At 46.2% G+C, this 21,473-nt stretch overlaps 1 protein-coding gene across 4 annotated transcripts in view; it reads right to left on the bottom strand.

Annotated features, from left to right (window-relative positions):
* LOC146871954 (microtubule-associated protein tau-like) overlaps positions 1–21,473 on the bottom strand; it is a 1,902,682-nt gene that overhangs the window by 1,097,289 nt on the left and 783,920 nt on the right. For all 4 annotated transcript variants that reach the window (XM_085652462.1, XM_085652435.1, XM_085652443.1 and 1 more), the window contains exon 3: positions 14,610–14,659. In XM_085652462.1, the coding sequence (XP_085508588.1) occupies positions 14,610–14,659 (50 nt within the window). The remainder of the gene's footprint in view (positions 1–14,609; positions 14,660–21,473) is intronic.

Genomic DNA, 21,473 nt, shown 5'->3' with positions numbered 1-21,473 from the left:
CCCCGACGAACGGTGATGACTGCGGCTCCGCGGCCGGTCCCTCTACCGGGACCTCGAGCAGCACGGAGCCGACTGCCGGATCTCGAGCAGTTTGCGGGACCGCTCCCGCCTAGCCTTAGAGGTCAAGGCCCGGCAGTCGAGGCACGACTCGGCATCATGGTCGGCCCCAAGGCAGTAGAGACACCGGCGGTGATGGTCCGTGACTGACATCAGGCGGTGACAGGACACGCACGGTTTGAATCCAGGCATCCCTACCGGCACCAGAGTCGAGGTCGACTGGAAATGGAACCAAAAGAGTTCAAAAAGTTTAGTCAAAAAGTGACTAAAAGGGTATGCTCTTCCCAGATCAGCGCTTACTGGCGCGGAAAAAAGAAGAACTGACGTCAGCGCGCGAGGGCGGCGTCTAAGTACTCCGACGACGTCATCCCGGCGATCACGACGCCGGACGCGGAGCCGCAGACAACGCCTAGCGACGCGCAAGGGTATTGCTGACGAAAAATCTTTCCGGATCCAGCCTGACGCCTGGGGATATTCTAAGGTGAGGAATCTAAGGATAAGTTACTTACCTGTAATCCTAGTTCTCTTCCAGGGGTATCCTCATCAAAGTCATAAGCACTGAATATACCCGCCCATGTGCGGGGACCCCGGAAATAATAAAAATTATATATGAAGAACATATATATACACAGCTCTGTATATGTATAAACATATATTATTTTTTCCCAAGCAAATGCAGCCCCCATAGAAGGCTAAACAATGTAGATACAAATATCCAATAATGCACCATAGGTATAATAATACACCTAAATCTCCTTTTTTTTTTTTAATGAGGTAAAACACTCATGATAAAGGAAAAAGAACACTGTGCAAAACACAGATCCACAAAACATTGTTAGCCTGCAGGCTGCATTGCAATACAATACCATAGAGACTGAAAAGCCTTGTACAGGTAAAAACTGGCACTGTGCCTTTAAGGCAGCCCTGACTCCAATATCCCATCATGCCTTAGGGGTGACAGTTGGGTCAGTTGTTCTTTGCGGGACCGTAGTCCTACACACAAAGAAATATTTCCTCCATGTTAAATAATCCACTCCTCATAATTGCCTGGGGAGGCGGGTGGGTTGCTTATGACTTTGATGAGGATACCCCTGGAAGAGAACTAGGATTACAGGTAAGTAACTTATCCTTCTCTTCCAGGGGATACTCATCAATAGTCATAAGCACTGAATAGAATAGAAAGCCCACTTTCAACCTGCAGGCAAATGACAACTGCACTATACATGGAGTAAAAACCATTGACAAATTCAGTTATTGAACAGATTCCTCAAGGAGGCTTGTCCTACTTGAGTGTCTGCTCTGGTGTCCGAGTCCAGACAATAATGCCTCGTAAATGTGTGGACAGATCTCCAAGTGGCTGCCTTGCAGATCTCGGAGAGTGGGACATTATTGAGAAAAGCAGCAGTAGCTGCCTTTCCTCTTGTGGAGTGCGCTTTAGGTCGAGCGACCAGTGGCTTCTGCGCCAGCTGATTAGCCAATTTAATGGCTGACACAATCCACCTAGCAATGGAACGCTTAGATGCAGCAAAACCTGTGCGGACAGAACCATAGTTAACAAATAAGTGGTCAGATTTCCTGACAGCCTTAGTCCTATCTAGGTAGAACTTTAGAACCCGCTTAACATCTAAAGAGTGCAACGCCCTCTCGGCTGGCGATGAGGGGTTGGGAAAAAAGGGAGGTAAGGAGATAGTCTGGTTAACATGAAAATCTGACACCACCTTTGGTAAAAAAGATGGATGAGTTCTCATCACTACCCTATTCAGATGAAAAATTGTGTAGGGTTCTTTAGAACAGAGGGCCTGTATTTCACTCACCCTACGTGCTGAAGTGATAGCTATTAAAAAAGCTGTTTTCCACATAACGTGCTGCAAAGTAGCTTTGTGTATGGGCTCGAAAGGTGAACTCATAAGTTTTGATAGAACCAAGTTAAGCTCCCAAGAAGGCGAGGGAGGCCTTACTGGGGGGTAAACCTTTCTGAGCCCCTGTAAAAAATCCTTCACCACCTGCAGCTTGAAGAATGACTGCTGCGAAGGGGAGCGCCTATATGCTGTAATGGCCACTAGGTGAACTTTAATGGATGAAAATTTCAACCCCACCCTGGCTAAGTGAAGAAGATAAGGCAAAATCACTTACTCCTGACATTTTGTAGGGTTATACTGATGTTGCATACACCATACATAAAACCTCTTCCACTTACAGAAATAAGAGTGTCTTGTAGAAGGCCTCCTAGCCTCCTTCAGTATGGTCATACACTCCTGGGGAAGGTTTAAATGGCCATACTGGAGGACTTCAGGAGCCATGCTGTTAAGCTCAGCGAGGGAAGACTGGGATGGTAAATCTTCCCCTGCATCTTGGTTAACAAGTCCGGTCTGCACGGCAGGCGCTTGTGAGGTCGGATCGACATGTGGAGGAGATCCGTGTACCACCACTGCCTCGGGCAGTCCGGTGCTATGAGGATCATCTTGGCCGCCGAGTGTTGCAGCTTGGTCACCACCTTGGGGATCAGTGGGAGGCGGAAAGGCGTACACAAATGTCATTGACCAATCGATCAAAAGCGCATTCCCTATGGATCCTGGCCGATGGTATCTTGATGCGAAGCCTCGGCATTTCGCGTTGTGTTCATCCGCGAAGAGATCTATTTGCGGACGTCCCCACTCCTTGAAGATGTCCTCTAGCACCTCGTCGTTGAGTACCCAGTTGTCTGCGTCTTGAAAGTGACGACTGAGCAAGTCCGCTTTTACGTTGAGCTCTCCTGGCAGGTGCACCGCCTTTATCGAAATGTTCCTTGCTAAGCTCCAGTGCCACAGGGACTGAGCCTCCAGCGAGAGCGTCCTGGATCGAATACCCCCGTTTGTTCAGGTAGTACATTGTGGTGGTATTGTCCGTTTGTACTAGAATGGGACTCGTCCTGATTGCGGGCAGGAACGCTTTGAGGGCTAGGTGGACTGCCCTGAGTTCTAGCATGTTGATGTGGTACAACCGTTCGCTGCTGGACCACAGTCCTTGCGTCTGTAGGGATCCCAGATGCGCACCCCAACCCTGCAGGGATGCGTTGGTGATCAGCGTCTGAGATGGGGGTTCTTGATGAAAAGAAAGTCCCACCTGTAGATTGAGTGGCTTCAACCACCACTTGATTGACTGCCTGGCCGCTGAGGAAAGACAGCCTGTTTTCTCCCACAGTGAATTCCTTTGGTCCCATTTGTCCTCCAGATCTTGTTAAAGAGGACGCATCCTCAACCTGGCATTGGGCACCAGGAATATGCAAGATGCCATGGCCCCTAGCAGGGACGAAATCTGTCGCGCTGTAGACAGCTTGTTGGTGATAATCTGCTTGCCTTTGTGGATCAGGGATGACCGTCTCTCCTCCGAAGGAAACACTTTTCCTACTGCGGAGTCTATAGTTGCACCGAGGTAGTGTATCCTTTGGGTTGGTGTGAAGTTGGATTTCTTGAAGTTCACCCTGAGCCCCAATCTGTGACACAGGTTCAGGCAGCGTGCCAGCTGTGAGTGTACACTCTGAGGCGATGGTCCTTTTATCAGCCAATCGTCTAGATAGGGATAGACGAAGACTCCTGCGCGCCTCAGTGCAGCCGCTACCACTGCCATGCATTTTGTAAATACTCGAGGGGCCGATTTCAGGCCAAATGGCAGGACCTTGAACTGATAGTGAGAGGTCCCCACTACGAACCGTAGGAATTTCCGATGACTCTGTACGATGGGAACATGAAAGTACGCGTCTTGCAGATCCAGCGAGCACATCCAATCGCCTTGCCGGAGATGCGGATATATTTGGTGAAGCGCAAGCATGCGAAACTTTTCTCTTTTGATATGCTTGTTTAGTGTTCGTAAGTCCAAGATGGGTCTGAACTCTGCTTTTGTATTTCTTTTTTGGATTAGAAAATATCTGGAGTAGACTCCTCTCCCTCTCTGCACCCTGGGAACTCTTTCTATTGCTGATTTGAGCAGAAGGGTCGCTACTTCTTCTCTTAACATCTTGAGGTGTTGAGATGACTGTACAGGGTGGATCGAGGGAGGAGGGCTCCGGAAACGAAGCGAGTATCCATGTCGCAGTATATTCAGAACCCACTTGTCCTTTGTGATGGATTGCCACTCTGGAAGATGGTTTGCAATACTTCCTCCCACCGGAGCGGTGGACGGCATTGGAGGAAGCAGGCTCTCATTGCTTTCCTTGAGCCTTGTTTCCACCTCCGGCCTGGTGGTTATTTCCACGTCCCCCTGGATGGTCTACGGGACTGAAATTGTTGCTTCTTTTGCCCTTGTTGGTCTTGATTTTTCTGCCAGTGAGGGGTTTGAACCCTCTGCTGGTAGCCACGCCTGTCCGTTCCCCTACGGCGACGGAATTCTTTCCGTTTCTCTAGGCCCACGGCCTTCATGGTCTCGAGTTCTGACATGATCCGAGCCATTTCTTCATCCGCATGAGAACCGAAAAGCGAACTACCCGAGAAAGGCAGATTCAGAATCCTTGCCTGTGCTTCAGGTTTCAAGGCCGTCAGCCTTAACCAAGAGGATCTTCTGGCGGAAATACCATGAGCATACGAGTGCGCTGCCAACGTTGCTCCATCCGCTGCTGCGCTGATCACTTGGTTTGAAACTAGGCTGCCCTCGTGCAGGATCTCTTCAAAGTCCTTTCTGTCTTCGGAAGGCACTTTTTCTATAAATCGCTGCAGGGAATCCCATAGTGATCGGTTGTAGCGCCCCAGAAGCGCTGAGGCACTAGCCACTTGCAGACTCAAGGCCGCCGAGCCACATACTCTTCTCCCCCAAGAGTCTTGTGATTTACTGTCCTTATCCGGTGGCACTGTGGATGATGACACCACTGAATGGGTTTTTCTGGCAGCAGCCGTGATCACAGAGTCCGGTGGAGGGTCCGCCTTGAGAAATAGAGGATCCTCGGGAGCCGGACGATATTTCTTAAGAATCCGCGCCGGCGCAGATTTGATAGTCGCTGGCGTGAGGAAGATATCCATCATTGGTTGAAGCAACCCAGGGACTAAAGGCAACAATGGACGAGACACCGCTCTCTCATGAAGGGTCTCGAAGTTGACAGAAGAGGTGGCTTCTTGAACAGGCATAGGAATGTTCAACTTTGTCGCTCCTCTGCACAGCACATCTTGGAAAGTGGTGATGTCGTCCACTGGCGACACTCTAGATGGTGGAGTATCTGTGAGTGTGGGTGAATAATCCCTTCTGGACGAACGGCTTGACAAGGAAGATGAAGGAGACCTCCGTCGCCTTCTCCCCGATCTGATTGACTCTCTTCTATGAGATGTAGACCTGGATCGCCTTCTGGGCAAGCGTGAGCGCCTTTGCAATTCTCTTCCTCGAGAATGGGATCTTGCTGGTCGTGATGGTTGATCCAGAGTCCTTAGTCTTGTTAAGGAATCCTTAACTGCCTGAATCATTGCAGTGTTCTGAGGCATTTCCCTGACGGGGCTCTGAGGCTGAGCATGGCCCTCGTCTTGAGATGTATGCTCCACTGGAGGAACTGGAGAGAGTCCCAACACCTCCGGTGATCCGGATCTTGATCTCGAGCCTTGAGAGGCTGAGGGTGAAATTGAGATCGGACGCGATGAATCGTGCTCCGATGTGGTATATATCACTCTATGAGGAGATTTGCGCCTTGATACTTTCTTGAAAGTCAGACGAATGTGTGACGTCTCCTAGTATCCCACCTCGGGGGACCGTCTCGACGGTGATAGGCCTATCACCGGAGACCTGGACTTCGCCGCCGAATGGATCACCGGCGATGTGTCCTGCCTCGGCGTCGAGAGCCTTGTCGTCGACGGAGGGCTTGTCCTGGACGGAGGTCTAGAACCCAACGGGGAATCTCGCCTCGACGTCCCCATCTTCTCCGAAGATCTGGAGACCTTAGACGACGGAGGCTCCTGCCTCGACGCCGACTTCGACGGAGGCACCTGCCTCGACGCCGACTCAGACAGAGGCAACCGCCTCAACGTCAACTCCGACGGAGGCACCCGCCTCGACGTCGAATGTTCCGACGATGATCTTTGCCTCGACGTCGTCAGCACCTTCGAAGAGGATCGTCTTTCCCTTGACGGCGAATCAGGTCTCGACATCGAAGATCTTGCAGGATCTTTTGACACCGATCTTTGCCTCAACGTCAATGAAGATTTCGACGTCGAACGCCTGTGCTCTTCCTGCGACGTCGACTTCTCTCTTGGTGTCAATTTTGACGTTGAGCGATGTCTTGACGTCGAACGATGTTTTCTCGACGTTGATCGGCGATGAGCCTCCTTCGGCGTTGAAGGATATCTTGATGTCGAAGTTGCCGACGACGAACAAATGCGTTTCGCCGCCGGATCGAGCGTCGACGTGGACTTTCTTTTGGAAGCATGACTCCCCCTGGACTCCTCACCTCTCAGCGACGATCCCGCCGCTGGAGTCTTCGACGCCGAGCCCGACGCCGATGGAGAACAGACAGAGACCAGCTGCTTCGACGTCGACCGCTCCGAAAGGCCATAAAGCCTAATTCTCTCTCTCTCTCTTTCAAAGTCCTCTTTGAAAGGGTCTTGCAGTGACGACAGGATGCAGGAGAGTGAGAATCTGGTAGGCAGACGATACACACCTCGTGTGTGTTTCTGAAGAGGCCTTCTTTTTGCCACAGGATGGACACAGCATGAATAAAGAAGGCATTTTTCTGACAGAAAAAGTTGCTAAATTTAGTCAGAAAACACAGGTATACGCTTCCCTGACAGACTTTAACCAGAGGAAGCCCAAAAAATTACTAGAAAAGTAACAATTCTTGACTGAAAAGTCAAAAAAGAAGAGAGCTGAATTCCAGGGTCCTGACTGAAGGAGCCGGAAAGAACAACTGACCCAACTGTCACCCCTGAGGCATGATGGGATATTGGAGTCAGGGCTGCCTTAAAGGCACGGTGCCAGTTTTTACCTGTACAAGGCTTTTCAGTCTCTATGGTATTGTATTGCAATGCAGCCTGCAGGCTAACAATGTTTTGTGGATCTGTGTTTTGCACAGTGTTCTTTTTCCTTCATCATGAGTGTTTTACCCCATTAAAAAAAAAAAAAAAAAAGGAGATTTAGGTGTATTATTATACCTATGGTGCCTTACTGGATATTTGTATCTACATTGTTTAGCCTTCTATGGGGGCTGCATTTTATATGTTTATACATATACAGAGCTGTATATATATGTTCTTCATATATAATTTTTATTATTTCCGGGGTCCCCGCACATGGGCGGGAATATTCAGTGCTTATGACTATTGATGAGGATCCCCTGGAAGAGAACTAACGGGTTTCTTTCAGATAGTGGTCATGTTACATGGTTCAATGGCAAAGTCTTACTGAGATGGAATGTATGGTTAAGCATGAGAGAGATGTGGCCAGTGGGCTTTGCTATTTGCTTCCTGCCCAGTGTTTAAAGTTAAATAGTCTATGCCTCATGTCAAAGTTGTCTCTAAGTGGACAGAGCATTTCAGTACAATGTGCTAGTAGATTACAAGGTACACTAGTGCTTTGTTTGATGTGTCAGAGATGTTCTTTAATGCTATCTGCTGAATTAATAGAGATAAGGCTTCACTATAATGTTCTGTGGTTCAGTGCCGTTAGCTAAAAGTATTGAGAGCAACATCTTCACTGATTACATTGCTTATATGTGCTATACTGGAAGCATGTGAGATGTTCAGGCTTCTGTGTTTGGTTGCATGCATATGTGGGGGCTCAGTGATTGGAGCTGTAAGGTATGGCACCTATGTGGGACGTTCTAGGTAATGTATACTTTGTGATTGGTAATAATATCTGGCTCGAGAGCTTAACTGTGCTGTGTTGGATGTATGTTAGATGCTCGGTCTAATGTGTTCCTTTATGTTGCTCTAAGGTCTATAGTGGTGGTTAGTGAGGTTTTCGGAGACATGGTAGCAGACCACATGGTGAGAGACTGACACACAAAGGCACAACACATCTGAGACTTTTCGTACTCTCATAAAACTCAAAGTACCAGGCCAAGCCAAGGAACAGAAAGGTATAAAATCTAAAGTAAATGCGTCAATGTTCTTAGGATCATTGCTTAAACACATACCACTACTCATGGCAATGGGTGTGGAAGAATGCTTAGAACAGATTATATTGACTTAGGACTTGCTATGTTTGAAGGAAATCATTCCGAGAGGGTCTTACTGGTTACTCTTCTACCTGCAAGTTTAAAAATAGTATGTGTATTTAAAGTGTGCTAAGCATCTTCAATTTTTAGAGAAGTACAGAAATTCTATGTTAGAACAGAGAGTCATAGGGACTTAGTGAGCGCATAACTCGGGCGCTCATACCAATCACGTCGCGGCTCTCATGCTGGGTAATACCAACATGAGAGCAGGGAACATGAAGAGGGCTCACCCCAAACAACAAATGGCAGCATGGAGATGACCAAAAGCCTCTTTCTATATGTTTATTCACGTGTATATCTAACACAAAAAAGTTGATGGGAGTATGCTTGCAATTAGTCTAACCATTAGCAATCACTCAGGGTAGCATTCTAATCCATCATTCTTTTGCCCATCATGCCGCCTCTGTTTAGACCCAGATATATACAAATCAGTCTTGACTCTGCTCAAATAGGAACAGTCCAACATGAACTGTCAAGCTGGGTACCAGAACTCAAGCAACCCAAACCGGGTTTGCCCTCATTGGCCACTTCATTCAGGTGTACCTTGGTTCCAGTGGCACAATGAGCAAGGGACTCAAGCCTGGGCATACCCTTGGCCTAGGGCATTACATCAAACACCCAAAAGGTAATGGGAGGATGCTTGTAATAAGTCTAGCCACTGGCATTCGCTTGAGGTACCATCCAAATCATTATTCTTTTACCCATCATGCCACCTCAGATTACACCCAGCAATATGCAAATCAGTCTTGACCCTGCTCCAATAGGAACAGTCCAGCCCAAATCGCCAAGCCAGGTCCTCTCTGAACCAGCAGGCAAGCAACCCAAGACCGGTTTTGCCCTGAAAGGGGCTCTTCAGTCAGGTGTAGCTTGGTTCCAGTTGCACAGTGAGCAAAGGACCCATGTCTGGGCATACCCTAGGCCACTTAGGGGGTAACATCAAATATACAAAAGGTAATGAGAGGATGCTTGCATTAAGTCTCGCTACTGTCAATCGCTCGGGTAGCATTCCAACCCATCGCTCTTTTGCAACACCTCAGATTAGACGCAGTGATAAGCAAATCAGTTAGAGGAGGACGGTGGCAGTGTCTTCCTAGCCCGCTTGGCGTCAGGCTTCATTGCTCATAGCTGAATATGTGGAGAGAGCTGTAGATTCTTTTAAAAATTGTTTGCGACCCTAAAAATCGTTGTTTAAATATCTTGCACTTTTGGCTTTTTTGCACGTAAAACCACTGTCCAATTTTAAAATACTTTTTAACATTGTAATTGTATGTTGTTTAATTGGTATTTTAAAGGCTTTCACTTACTCGCCTTGAATTGGTCTTCTCTGATCTGCGGGGGCACTGGGGGCTAAATCGCGGTCTGTGCTCGGTATTCAAGCCTGCCCGCCCGGGTCCGACTCGGTATTCCTTACCGTTGAGCGGAGGGCGGGGCAGGTGAGAGCCAGACACGCCCACCAACACAGAGGCAGGCGAGCGGTTAGCGCTCTAGCAGCACTGACAAAGGACTATTTAGCCAGTCGTCGGCCCTAGCGCGCAGCGGTTGCGCGCAGAGGGGCGCCTTCGACAGCGCCAAAGACTAGCCTAAGACCAGCCCGTCTGAGCCCGTCCGCGACAGGACGGGGCAAGGGGCAATGGGACCTAATACGATCACCTCACTAACGTCCCCTAACACAAGGATAACCTACTCAGGACCTGCACTAAGAGAACTGAATGGGAATCTAACGCAAAGATGTGGATCGGGAGGTAATGTTGAAGTAGAAGGTCCGTTTTCCTGCCGCTATTGTCGAGCTCAGTTTACTATTGTTAGTCATGTGGCTGATACTCATGAGGGTATAACTGTTCACACAACCGCCGCCAATACTAGTAAGTTTACTACCAATACTCCTACAGGAAGGAAAAATATACTGTGCAATATAAGGTCGCTACCTAAGCACACCTCAGAGGTATGGGACCTAATTTCCTCCAGCAACCCGGATTTATGTTTCCTTACGGAAACATGGCTTAAACCGCACTCTACTCCAGCCATTGCATTAGCAATCCCCACCGGTTTTAAAATAATTCGACTAGACCGTCCCTCGAAAATAGGAGGGGGGATCGCTATTATTTATAAACAGGAAATTAACTGTACCATGGTAACTGAGCTAACTACACCGGATAATGAACTATTAGTTTTTAAAATCTCTTCTTCCTCAAAGAATATACAGATGGGTGCCCTAGTGTATCGCCCCCCGGGTCCATGCACGAACTTCTCTAACATTCTACTTGAGACCCTTGCCCCATTCATCAGTAATGATAGAGATTTTCTCTTATTAGGAGATTTTAATATACATAGTGAACTACAAGATTGCAAAGAAGCACAGTCCGTATTACATGACCTTTCCCTACTTGGCTTAACACAATTTAACTTAGGGCCCACACACCAGGCAGGACATACTTTAGATTTGATATTGCTAACTTTCCTACAGTCTCATGTTTACCCCCTACTCAAATCAGCTGGTCTGATCATTTTATTATTGAATTTTATACTTCCCAGCATAAACTCATTGGCCATGGACCTATTTCTCTCCCCTGCAAACGGCGTCCTTGGCATAAAGTCAATGAAGCGACTTTTAAAGACAATTTTATTGAACCTTCAGATATTGCTTCAGAGAATATTGATTGTGCCCTAAGGAAATATGAATTAGCAACTAGGCTGACTATAGATACTATAGCTCCTCTGAAACAATTTAAACCTCGGCCCGCCAACAAACAAGAAATTTGGTTTTCTGATGATCTCAGGGTATTAAAACAGGCCGCTAGGAAGTTGGAGAAAAAATGGAGAACCTCCCATCAGGAGAATGATAAGAAGCAATATTGGGACTCTTTGTCTAACTATCATAAAGCCATTCGTGGGGCACGAAAAACCCATATAGCATCTCAGATAGCTGCTGCAGAGAACTCCCCGAGGGTCCTCTATCGGGTATTACAGTCTTTTGTTAAACCAGCTGCCTGTGAAAGCTCTGAATTGGCGTCCCAACAGCTTTGTGACCAAGTATCTTCTTTTTTCTCAAACAAAATTGATACGATTTATGAGAAAATAGTCGACTCTAATAATGCTAATACTACGGATTCCATCCATGTTTTTCAAGATACGGAATATATGCACAATATGCACTTTTTAGACACTTTTCCTTCCGTATCTTTGAAGGATTTACTAGCATTAATTACACAGATTAAAAGCGGTAGTCCGGATGACATTATACCTGCCAGACTTATGCCTATTCTTTCTGAACAACTATGTCCTATCATTCGGAAACTTGTTAATTTGTCTCTTGATTCGGGTTCCGTCCCCAGAGAATGGAAGCGTGCGCTGGTAAGGCCCATTAGGAAAAATACCACCATTCCATGGACTGAACTAGCCAATTTAAGGCCCATCTCACTGCTACCTTTTCTGGGGAAATTGACAGAAAAATACGTCAATAGACTCTTATCCGGCTACATTGAATCTGTGGGCGGCCTAGACTACTCTCAATCTGGGTTTAGGCCGAAACATAGCACTGAGTCTACCCTTTTGTCTGTGGTAGACGACCTACACATGTTCCAAGACAAAGGTTATTCAGTAATCTTAGTATTACTTGACTTGTCAGCAGCGTTCGACACCGTGTCACATAACATTCTTATTAACCGGTTGTCGAACGTAGGAGTAAAGAACAAAGCCCTTGCCTGGTTGAGGAGTTTCCTTACTGATCGTACCCAGACTGTCACCATGGGTACATACCGTTCTAGGGAGGTGGAAATTACGAAAGGGGTGCCACAGGGCTCTTGCTTGAGCCCTACGCTCTTTAACATCTATGTGGCACCCCTGGCAAGAGTGATGCGTAAATTTGGTTTCATTCCCGTGTCATATGCTGACGACACGCAGCTCCTCTTCCCTTTCAAAACCCTCACTACGGAAATAAAGAACTCCTTCTCTGCAGGCATGAAGGCTGTAGGACAATGGATGTCCACCAACTACCTACAATGCAATGTCAGTAAAACCGAGATTATGCTGTTCGGGGAAGCCAAGATATTGTGGTCCCCTGACTGGTGGCCTTCTGATCTTGGCACGGTCCCAGAACCTAAACGGGTCGTTAAAAATCTAGGGATCCGCCTCGTTCAGGACCTAGTGCTAAAACAGCACACTCACTATGTTGCAGGCGTATGTTTTCATACTATTAGACTGCTACGTAAGGTTTTCCCTTTGTTGCCGGATTCTTTTAGAAAAACTTTGGTGCAGGCTCTTGTTTTGAGTCGGCTCGACTACTGTAATGGCCTGCTCCTCTCAGCCAATGAGGGAGTGTTGGCCAAATTACAGGTTATTCAAAACACAGCGGCTCGACTGGTCCTTAATGCCCCGCCAAGAACAGCATCAAAGCCACTTCTAGAAAAATTGCATTGGCTGTCAATCCGTCAACGGACTAAATTTAAAACATGCTGTTTGATTCACAAAAGTATTAATGGGCAAGGTCCCCTCTATCTCGAAAAGAAATTCATTCCCTACACCCCTACTAGGACCCTTAGATCTAGCAATGGTCATCTACTGGCAGTGCCACGTGCCAAGAAGGCCAGACATGGTGGTAAAGCTTTATCAGTGGTGGGACCATCATTGTGGAACAGTCTCCCGCTAACTTTACGACTTTGTCCCGAACATCTGAAATTTAGGAAACAACTTAAAACTTTGTTGTTCAAAAATGAGATCTAGTTCAGCCCTCCCTTGCTTTGTAGTGAACAGTTGAAGATACTGGCCCAAAGCGCAGAGATACTCCATTTGGAGTCGATTCTAGCGCTATATAAACCCACAAATAAAATAAATAAATCCGGCTCCAATAGGAACTGCCCAGCTCGAACTGCCAAACCAGGTCCTCTCTGAGCAGGAACGTAAGCACCAAAGATCGATTTCACCTTGATTGGGGCTCTTCAGTTGGGTGCAGCTTAGTCCCAGTGGCACAATCAGCAATGGACTTATGTCATACCCTTGGCCACTTAGGGTGTTACATAAAACACACAAAAGGTGACAGGAGAATGCTTTCAATAAGCCTATGCACCAGCAATTGCTTATGGTACCATTCTAGCCCCTAATTATTTTGCCCACTATGCCATCTCAGATTAGACTCAGCTAAATACAAGTCAGTCTTGACCGTGCTCCGAATAGTCCAGCCCAAACTGCCAAGCCAGTTCCTCTCTGAGCAAACGCAAGCAACCCAAGACCTGTTCAGTGTAACTTCAGTGTGTTGTCCTAAGTGGGACAGGTATGCCCAGACGTGGGTCCAGTGCACATTGTGCTAGTGGAACCAAGCTATAACTGGCTGATGATTAGAGCGAAACCAGCCATGGGTTGCTTGTTTTCTGTTTCAGGAGGACCTGGCCAGCCATTTTAGACAGAACTGTTTCCATTGGAGCAGGGTCAAGACTGATTTGCACATGGCTAGGGCCAAACTAAGGTGTAATGGTGTGCAAATTAACAATGGATTGTGATGCGGCCCGAGTAATTACCAGTCATTTAAATTAATTCAAGCATTCCATCCAGTACGTTTTGTATACTTTTGTGCCCATGTGCACATGCATGTTGTCTGAGGTTGGGCTGCAGTGAAGGCATGAGGTTTAAACAGACAGATAATGCTATCTCAAGGCCTAAAGAAAAGTGCTTTTGAACACTGCTAAATCCATAATTTGGTAAATTGCGAAAGAAAAACAAATTAACATCTTATTAACTTATCAGGTACAACAACAAGCAAGAAGTTTTATTTGACAGATAATCTAGATTTGGAGGCGCTCATCCACTACTTTAACTTTAAACCAGGTGGTTTGCCAGTGACATATAATAAAGGTTCGTAGGTGGGCAGAGAAGTGACACAAAGCATATAGCCATTATGTGCAAATATAATATAAATGATGCGTCTTTATTTATCCATTTCCGCATGTACTGAAAAGCAATTTTTTTAACCCAATATTTACATATGGATAAATTAGAATGGGTCAGGCTGCACGCTCATATTTACTTCCGTAAATGTGTTACTGTCTTTTCTGTTATTTTTAAAGATTGTGATGTATTGAATTATATATAACATGCGAAGAGGTCCAGGGAGTGTTATTGTTGTTTATTTAATAAACAATTCGAACTATACAAAGATATAAAATACAAATCATTGTACGATGGCTAATAGGAGCTTATGAAATAGCACTGGTCAAGAGGTTGCCTACTAGGATATAATACGATTTATGCCTTCATGTTGCTCCCTATTCCAATTGCTACTCCTAACAAGAAGATACAATATAACAACTGTCACAGCCTGAACATCAAACTATATATAACATAACACATAATTAAAAGATTACGAAACATAATCAGTAGTTTCATATTACTGTGTGCTCACCTTTGCGGGCTTCTCTTGAGAGGTAGTTTGATTTTTAACATCATGATGCGCTGCAAAAATGTCAAGGCAAAAATAAAACATTAAATATCAGTTAATAAATAACACATATAGCCTGACTTTCATTTACCACTTTCCTCTAAATAAAATTAAATCATGATCGCTTTTAATCTTCAAAATATAACGATAGAAACATAATTAATAAATAGGAAAAATAATTATTACATATAAATTACATCTTATTTTCATAAATAAATATGGAATAAGCAAGCAAGTTCTTTAATATGTTTGTGTCTCCTGTGTACGGTGCTGAAAAACAGACAGTGCCTGTTGTGAACGATGATAGTGAAAAGCTGAACCAAAGACATCATCCTTCAAAAATGTGTCAAATAGACCAGCATTGGCAGGATGTGTTAGGTTGGACAAATATTATCTTTAGGTATAGTACTATCAAAATATCCATGAGTTTAGAAATCTTTGAGGCAAGAGGGAGAGTGAAATTGTTTTTCCATCAATAGACAAAGAATTAAATACAAAATCCTTTTTACCCGGAATGATCCACTTCCACATCTCTCCTCTAGATAACATGTTGCTAAAAAAAAGTGCAATGTCAGTAGTCATTGGACTAGTACAACAATTTACATCTCAGCTAATCATAGCGTATTAGAAGTTCAGTACTGCCGGAAGAGATTAACAAATGTAAAAACCCCTACAACAATAAAGCATTTATTTAGCCGAAAACATGCACCTATTAGCAATAGTGTATTTACTGCAAGTGGAGTTTACACCACATCAAGTACCATTTTACATAGATTTAAGCCCCGGACCGCTGTCTGAAAAGGGTTATGGAAATGCATGGCTGAAAGCCCAAGAGCTGTGGGATACACGAAGGAATAATATGGAGTCAAAAACAACCAAAGGGGTGTCATTGGCTCTTCGTGCGCCTTCACTGTGGGGTTGAGAATGGGGTTGGAGAGGGCATCTTCTTCCATACTGTCTGGAGCTGTGTGGCTTTGGATCACTTTTGGAGGGGGTTGATGTCTTGCCTGGGAGAGGTCCTTTCCTGGGAAATCCCATTAGATCCGAAATTAGTCTTGCTTCACAGCCCTGAAGGAATAAGAGAAAACAGTTCCCAATTATTTTAGGTCTCACGCTAGCGAAAAGGGATCTCGACAGACAGTGGAAGGCCACTACATCGCCCTTGGTGGGAGCCTGGAAGAAGGGCTAGATTACTACATGGGGCTGGAGGTCGCGGTGTTTCAGGCGAAAGGATGCCCTCAAAAACATGCAAAGGTGGGCTGATTACAGAGGGGTACTCCTGGCACCGGTTCCCACCCTAGGGTACCGACTTGAATCAGAAATACAACATTTTAAGGCAGGGCCTTGAGAATTTGTACCTGAATGATGATTTAATTGCTGCACTGTGGGGAAGGTTGGGGACCAACTGTGCAATGTTGTTATGTTTCCATTGTTTCTGAGAATTTGATCTATGATTTAATTTTGTATGTAGGCCGAGTTGGCCTAAATATTTTGCTAAAATACAATAAAATCTGTTATTGGAAAAAAAAAAAAAAAGAGAGAGATCAACGACTGTTGGTGGCAAGACCCCACATTAGAAATTTGACAAGTACAAAAAAAGAAGGTCTTGAATCAGTGGCGGACGGTGATTTGAAAAAAACAACCAAAAAGAGAGATCAACGACTGTTGGTGGCAGGACCCCACAATAGAAATTTGACGAATACAAGAGAAGCAGGTTTTGAACCAGTGGCGACCGGTATTTTTAGCATGGGGATACAGCGGTCCACACTAACACACACACTTGCGTGCACGCGCGTGCACACACATGCACACTCGCTCACACCCATGCACTCACATCATGCACAAACACACATACATTAATACATGCACGCACCAAAACTAAAAAAACATCAAATTTACCAGCTGCAGAGTCATATGTGGTGGGAGGGATGCTCCCAAAGTTCCAGGAAGGTTGGGACTGCTGCTTCCACTCTTTCGGAGGCAGCAGTCCCTGACTTGTCACAGACTGAGATGGGGGTCAGTGAGACTTACTGACTCCACCCCAAAATGTGATGAGATGTCAGTGAAGACACTCGGCCTTGGGCACTTCAGGGCTTAAAACTGAAACGCCCAGCTCCGAGGCTAACTATCAGTGACACTCCCCTCATCATGAGTGGGAGATCCTCCATGCGCTTTGCCAGGTTGAGAAAGTCAACCCCAAATGACTGTGACATCTTCAGCACGGCAGAGATCAACACAGGCAGCCAGACGCCTGCACATTTAGTGCATGTATAGCGCCTGGCTACCTGGCCTGCACTCTTCACGTAGAAATAAGGTTGGGGTGGGACTCTGCCCTTAAGGATGGGCTGCTGCTGGTTTTGAACCAGGCTATTTCATGAGGGTGCGCATATACAAAGATATAGACATGTGCCGCATAGGACACACAAATGCCTACTCAGTGAAAGTCTTGAAATTCAATTTCAGAATCAATTTCTAACCCAGCTGCTAAGAGACAAGGTACCCTAAAGCTAAGAAAGGAAAATAATCCACTGCATAACTTGACATCTTATGAATATGTTTTAGAAACATCATGAAAGGTCTTGCCTTTGGGACCTACTGCCCTTGTCAATGGTTTTTAGCCATACAATACAGCATTGGCAGAGAAAACAAAAGTGAACAAGAGGAGTTTGCCTCATTTTATAGGTGTGCACACCACGCATGTGGGTGCCTATATTTACTGAGTTAGATTGGAAACAACACTTTCTGTTAACTGAATGTTGCACATTCTGCTAGAGTTTCAGAGGAGCCTGCAGATTCACATAGTGCCACAGACAGTAGAGGAGCCTTGACAGTGACAGTGCGTTGCAACTGTCATTCTGCATAACGGACCACGATGGCTGGTTTAAGCCGCGAGGTATATTCCGGCTTCCCATTCAATGTTAGAGGCGCTGACAATACTATCCAGTATCTGCAGGACCCATAGGGCTGGCCGTCTTCCTGCTGTATTTAATAGTTGGAGCACGCTATAGGCGCTTTTTAAAAGACTCGGTTGGCTATCCACCTAACCGAGCGAGTAAATCTTCCTTTACATCGCTTTGTGGGGATTTTTTGATTGCCTTATGAGCTGTTGCACATGCTCATCTTCAGATAGTTTCGAAAATTCGACCCTGCCAATAGGCTACTCAGACTATTCTGGACTGTGTGACCTCCATGTCCCAAGTCCTATCCATTTAACTGTCCTGACAAGAACTCCGCATTCCAAATGAGTTCAAAACGATGTCGACAATATAGCTCATCGTGCGCCTTTGGAGATACATACTTCAAAGCGGGTCATTTTATAAGCGTGATTTCCTTACTTCTATGTTTTTCTTCGCACTGGGACACTGAGCACCTTTATTTATATGTATCTTGTCCTTTGATTATGGGTGTTAACTGGGCGTTTGTACATAAAATCATTTTGATCGTTTTTTTAGGGTTGAATATATTTTTGATACATACAAATAAAAATCCAAATTACAGGATGAGGTGTTGTCTCACATAGCATTCTGACATTAAGTATTTTGTTAGTACATTCATCGAGTGCTCTGCATATACATTTGCTGATTCAGAAATGTCTCTGAACGAAACAAGGTGAACCGTGTATGTTCTGTGCAGTGCAGGCAGTATTAAATTGGGCGATCTTGCTTCTACAGGTAGCCACTGGAGGAAAAGCAGCATAGGAGTAAAGTGGTAAAATTTCTTGTGATCGGTACATAGTGGGCCACAGAAGGTAGAAACGTTATGAGTGAGCCTAAGTGAGCTTTAGGTATGTTTGAAAGGAGTGAGATCCAGGCTGGAAAGAACCAACGCCTGTGCAACTGATTTTAGAACCTGTTCTGATACGAGCTACTTGATCCCCCAGAGCATTCTCATTTGGAACTGGGTGCCTTTTGCCAAGGATGCAATATGACTCTGGAGTTTGAGTCAGCTGTCGAGGGTGCAACAAATGACTTGGCATTCTGAACAATGAAGGGTTAGCACTCCAAGGCAGGGACGATTTCCATCTTGTAAAGATAGATTAGCTTTCTTCTGAAATATAAGAAGGAATTCTGTTTTCGCAGGGTTTAATTGAAGGTGCTAAAATGCCACCCATGACTGAATTCTTATTGAGATGGTGGACAGGAGAGAGATGTAGTCCCGGGATGTAACCTTCAAGGGGAGTTGGACATCGTCAGCGCACAAGTGAAAAACGATCGCAGGGTTCCTAAGGGTCATACAGAGAGGCTCAAGAAAGATAATGATTTGGGTTGGAGAGAGAAACCAGCCTTGGGGGATGCTTTGTTGAAGGCTAACTGGCTTTGAGACAGTTTCCAATGTTCACTACTTAAGAACGGGTCAACAGAAAGAAGGTGAACCAATTGAGGCCTACACCTTCAATTCTGTGTCATGACAGGAAGCTCAGATTATGCTTAACTCTTTCATTTTATTCACTCAGCAGCCTTAACAAAACATATTTCAATGACTACAAATCCCATGAGGCTTTGCAACTCAACATGACAACGATAGAGTTTGTCCCATATATCCAACTTCAAGGAAAAGAACTTCATCTTTCTTCGCTGCTCGGCAGCCAGATAAGTGTGTTTCCTTAATGTCTTGGAAATTGTTTGTTGATCTACACTCTACAAACATGCCAACCCTCCCGATTCAGGCGGGAGACAACCGATGTCAAGGCTAGTCTCCCGCCTCTCGATTCAAGCATCCAGAAACCCGATTCCTCGGGGTTTGAGCTGACAGGGCTTGGTATTGTATAACGTGCTAATTCTTCCAGCAATAGTCAGAGTGGCCATGCAGGGGCTCTAGGAGGGGTGAAAAACCAACAAAGCCTCATTAACAAGCGAATGGTCTTTTAAAGACCTGTGAAGTACTCGGGTGCAGCTGTGTGGGTGCCCGGGAAGTTGTTTCAGCCCGGGCTGCCACACACGAGGGGGGGGGGGGGGGTTGGTGTATGCACTGCCAGCAACCTGCCAAGCCAGTGCACAACAGTTGCATCACCCTCTCTGTGCCTGCCATTGCGCTCCATGCTTCTGAAAGGTAAGACAAAAACGTGCACTTGCGTTTCAAATGTGCGATCCTGCAGCAGCACACTTCCAAAGCCCATACATTACAGTAACCCGATTCTCCCGATTTTTTCTAAAAAATCTCCCACTTTGCTCTTCTGAAATGTTGGCATGTATGCACTGTATGCCTTATTTGAACGTGAATGCTTTGGCCTTTGTACAGATACTACATGCGCTGGGATCTCCCCATCTCAAACAGGCTTCTCCTGGTGCGATACGGCTTGTTTTCCGATAGGGGGAGCCGTAGGGCTGACGAGTCCACGGTGCGGCCGGGCACTTCTGAGCTGCACTACAGGGCGCGTTGACTAATGGGTGTTGTTGAGCATGCTTCTACCTACTTAAACAGGCACCTCTGATTTAACCCCTTCAGTGCGGCGCTGCCTCTGTCTCTGATAGGGGCACAGAGGTACTTCCATCCATCGCAGTGCTCTCCCCGCTCCTCCTCTCTAAAGCGTGACGCGCAGTGTGCCGGAAGTGTTGGGGGCTGAGCGCGGCATATCTGCGATCTCCTGAAGCATTCCTTTCGCTGCAACGAGAGGCGCTGTAGCCTGACGACCCCAGTAGGAGGAGTAGAGAGCGTGCATCTCTTCCTGAAAAGAAGACGTGCCCCTCCCTGTGGCATTCTTCACATTCCACGCATTCCATTGTGCGTGTATCGACATCGTGATGTGCTCCCGGTCCTTCCCGTATCCCGGAGGAGTGGTGGTGGGCCGCCATTGTAAAATATACCACGTGACATGCACGCACTAATTGGGGGGTGGGGTTTGGTTACGCAATAAAAGATGCCTGGTGTAAACAGGATGATGAAGAGAGCACTTCCGGTGCCCTGGCGTTTTACTTATTTTTAGGTCTCGCTGAGCCAGCGCTTTAGCGCTGCTCTGGCGAGAGCTATAGAAAGCGGGATTTGGAAGTGCAAACAGGCCGCCAACTACAGTGCATGTGCGCCGGGCGCGCGCACCATTTGGCTGCCTGCTGATCACTTTCGCGCCCCCTTTGATGTTCTCAGTGAGCCTCGCGGCCACTGAGAACATCAAAGGGGGCGCGAAAGTGATCACCATTTGCCACCCCCTCCCTTATCCCACTTCCTGCTTGTTTATTTTACTACCCACCCTTCCCTCTCGGTTTCTTCTCGGCCCGTTCTCGTTCATCTCCCCCTCATACCTGCCCGTCTCTTCAATCTCGACCTAAAAACTGCTATGAGGCAGCCAGCGCCGGCCGCTTTATAGCGCTTATTTAAAATCACCCACAGCCACCAGATTTGTCAAAGCTAGCGAACTGGTCCATTAGTGAGTCCTATTGGCTTTGCCAAAGCTTGAATTTTGAGTGTACCCCTCCTCTGGGGTGTATGGCACTGTTCCTTAAAAGTGAGGGCACCGAGAGTGCTACAACACCATACCTTTCTGAGCACCGGTTGTCAGACGCCCTGCTCGCTTGAGCTCCGCTGCTTCATAGGAGCAACAGTTAAATGACATATTGCACTGCGCATTGAAGCTGGCTTTCAGTGGATGAAGCGCTATTCTTAGCCCGGGGCTGAGCGGATGTTAAACAGTGCCAAGTAAAAGACACATGAATTCATGACACAGCCCAGACAATATTTGAAAACAATTTCATTTTAAAGGTCAAACAACACTAACAAGGGGATTACATCAAAAAGGCCATAAAAGTGGCAGCTGAGCGCTATACAACCCCAATGCCAACTACTGACTCCAGCTTTGTCCTATGCAAGCTGCAGTAGATCCCTCCCCCACCCACT

Source organism: Triturus cristatus, chromosome 1_1, assembly GCF_964204655.1.
Source record: "Triturus cristatus chromosome 1_1, aTriCri1.1, whole genome shotgun sequence".
NCBI classification, from domain to species: domain Eukaryota; kingdom Metazoa; phylum Chordata; class Amphibia; order Caudata; family Salamandridae; genus Triturus; species Triturus cristatus.
The sequence above is the reverse complement of the archived record's forward strand: the minus strand, read 5'-3'. Positions and strand labels throughout refer to the sequence as shown.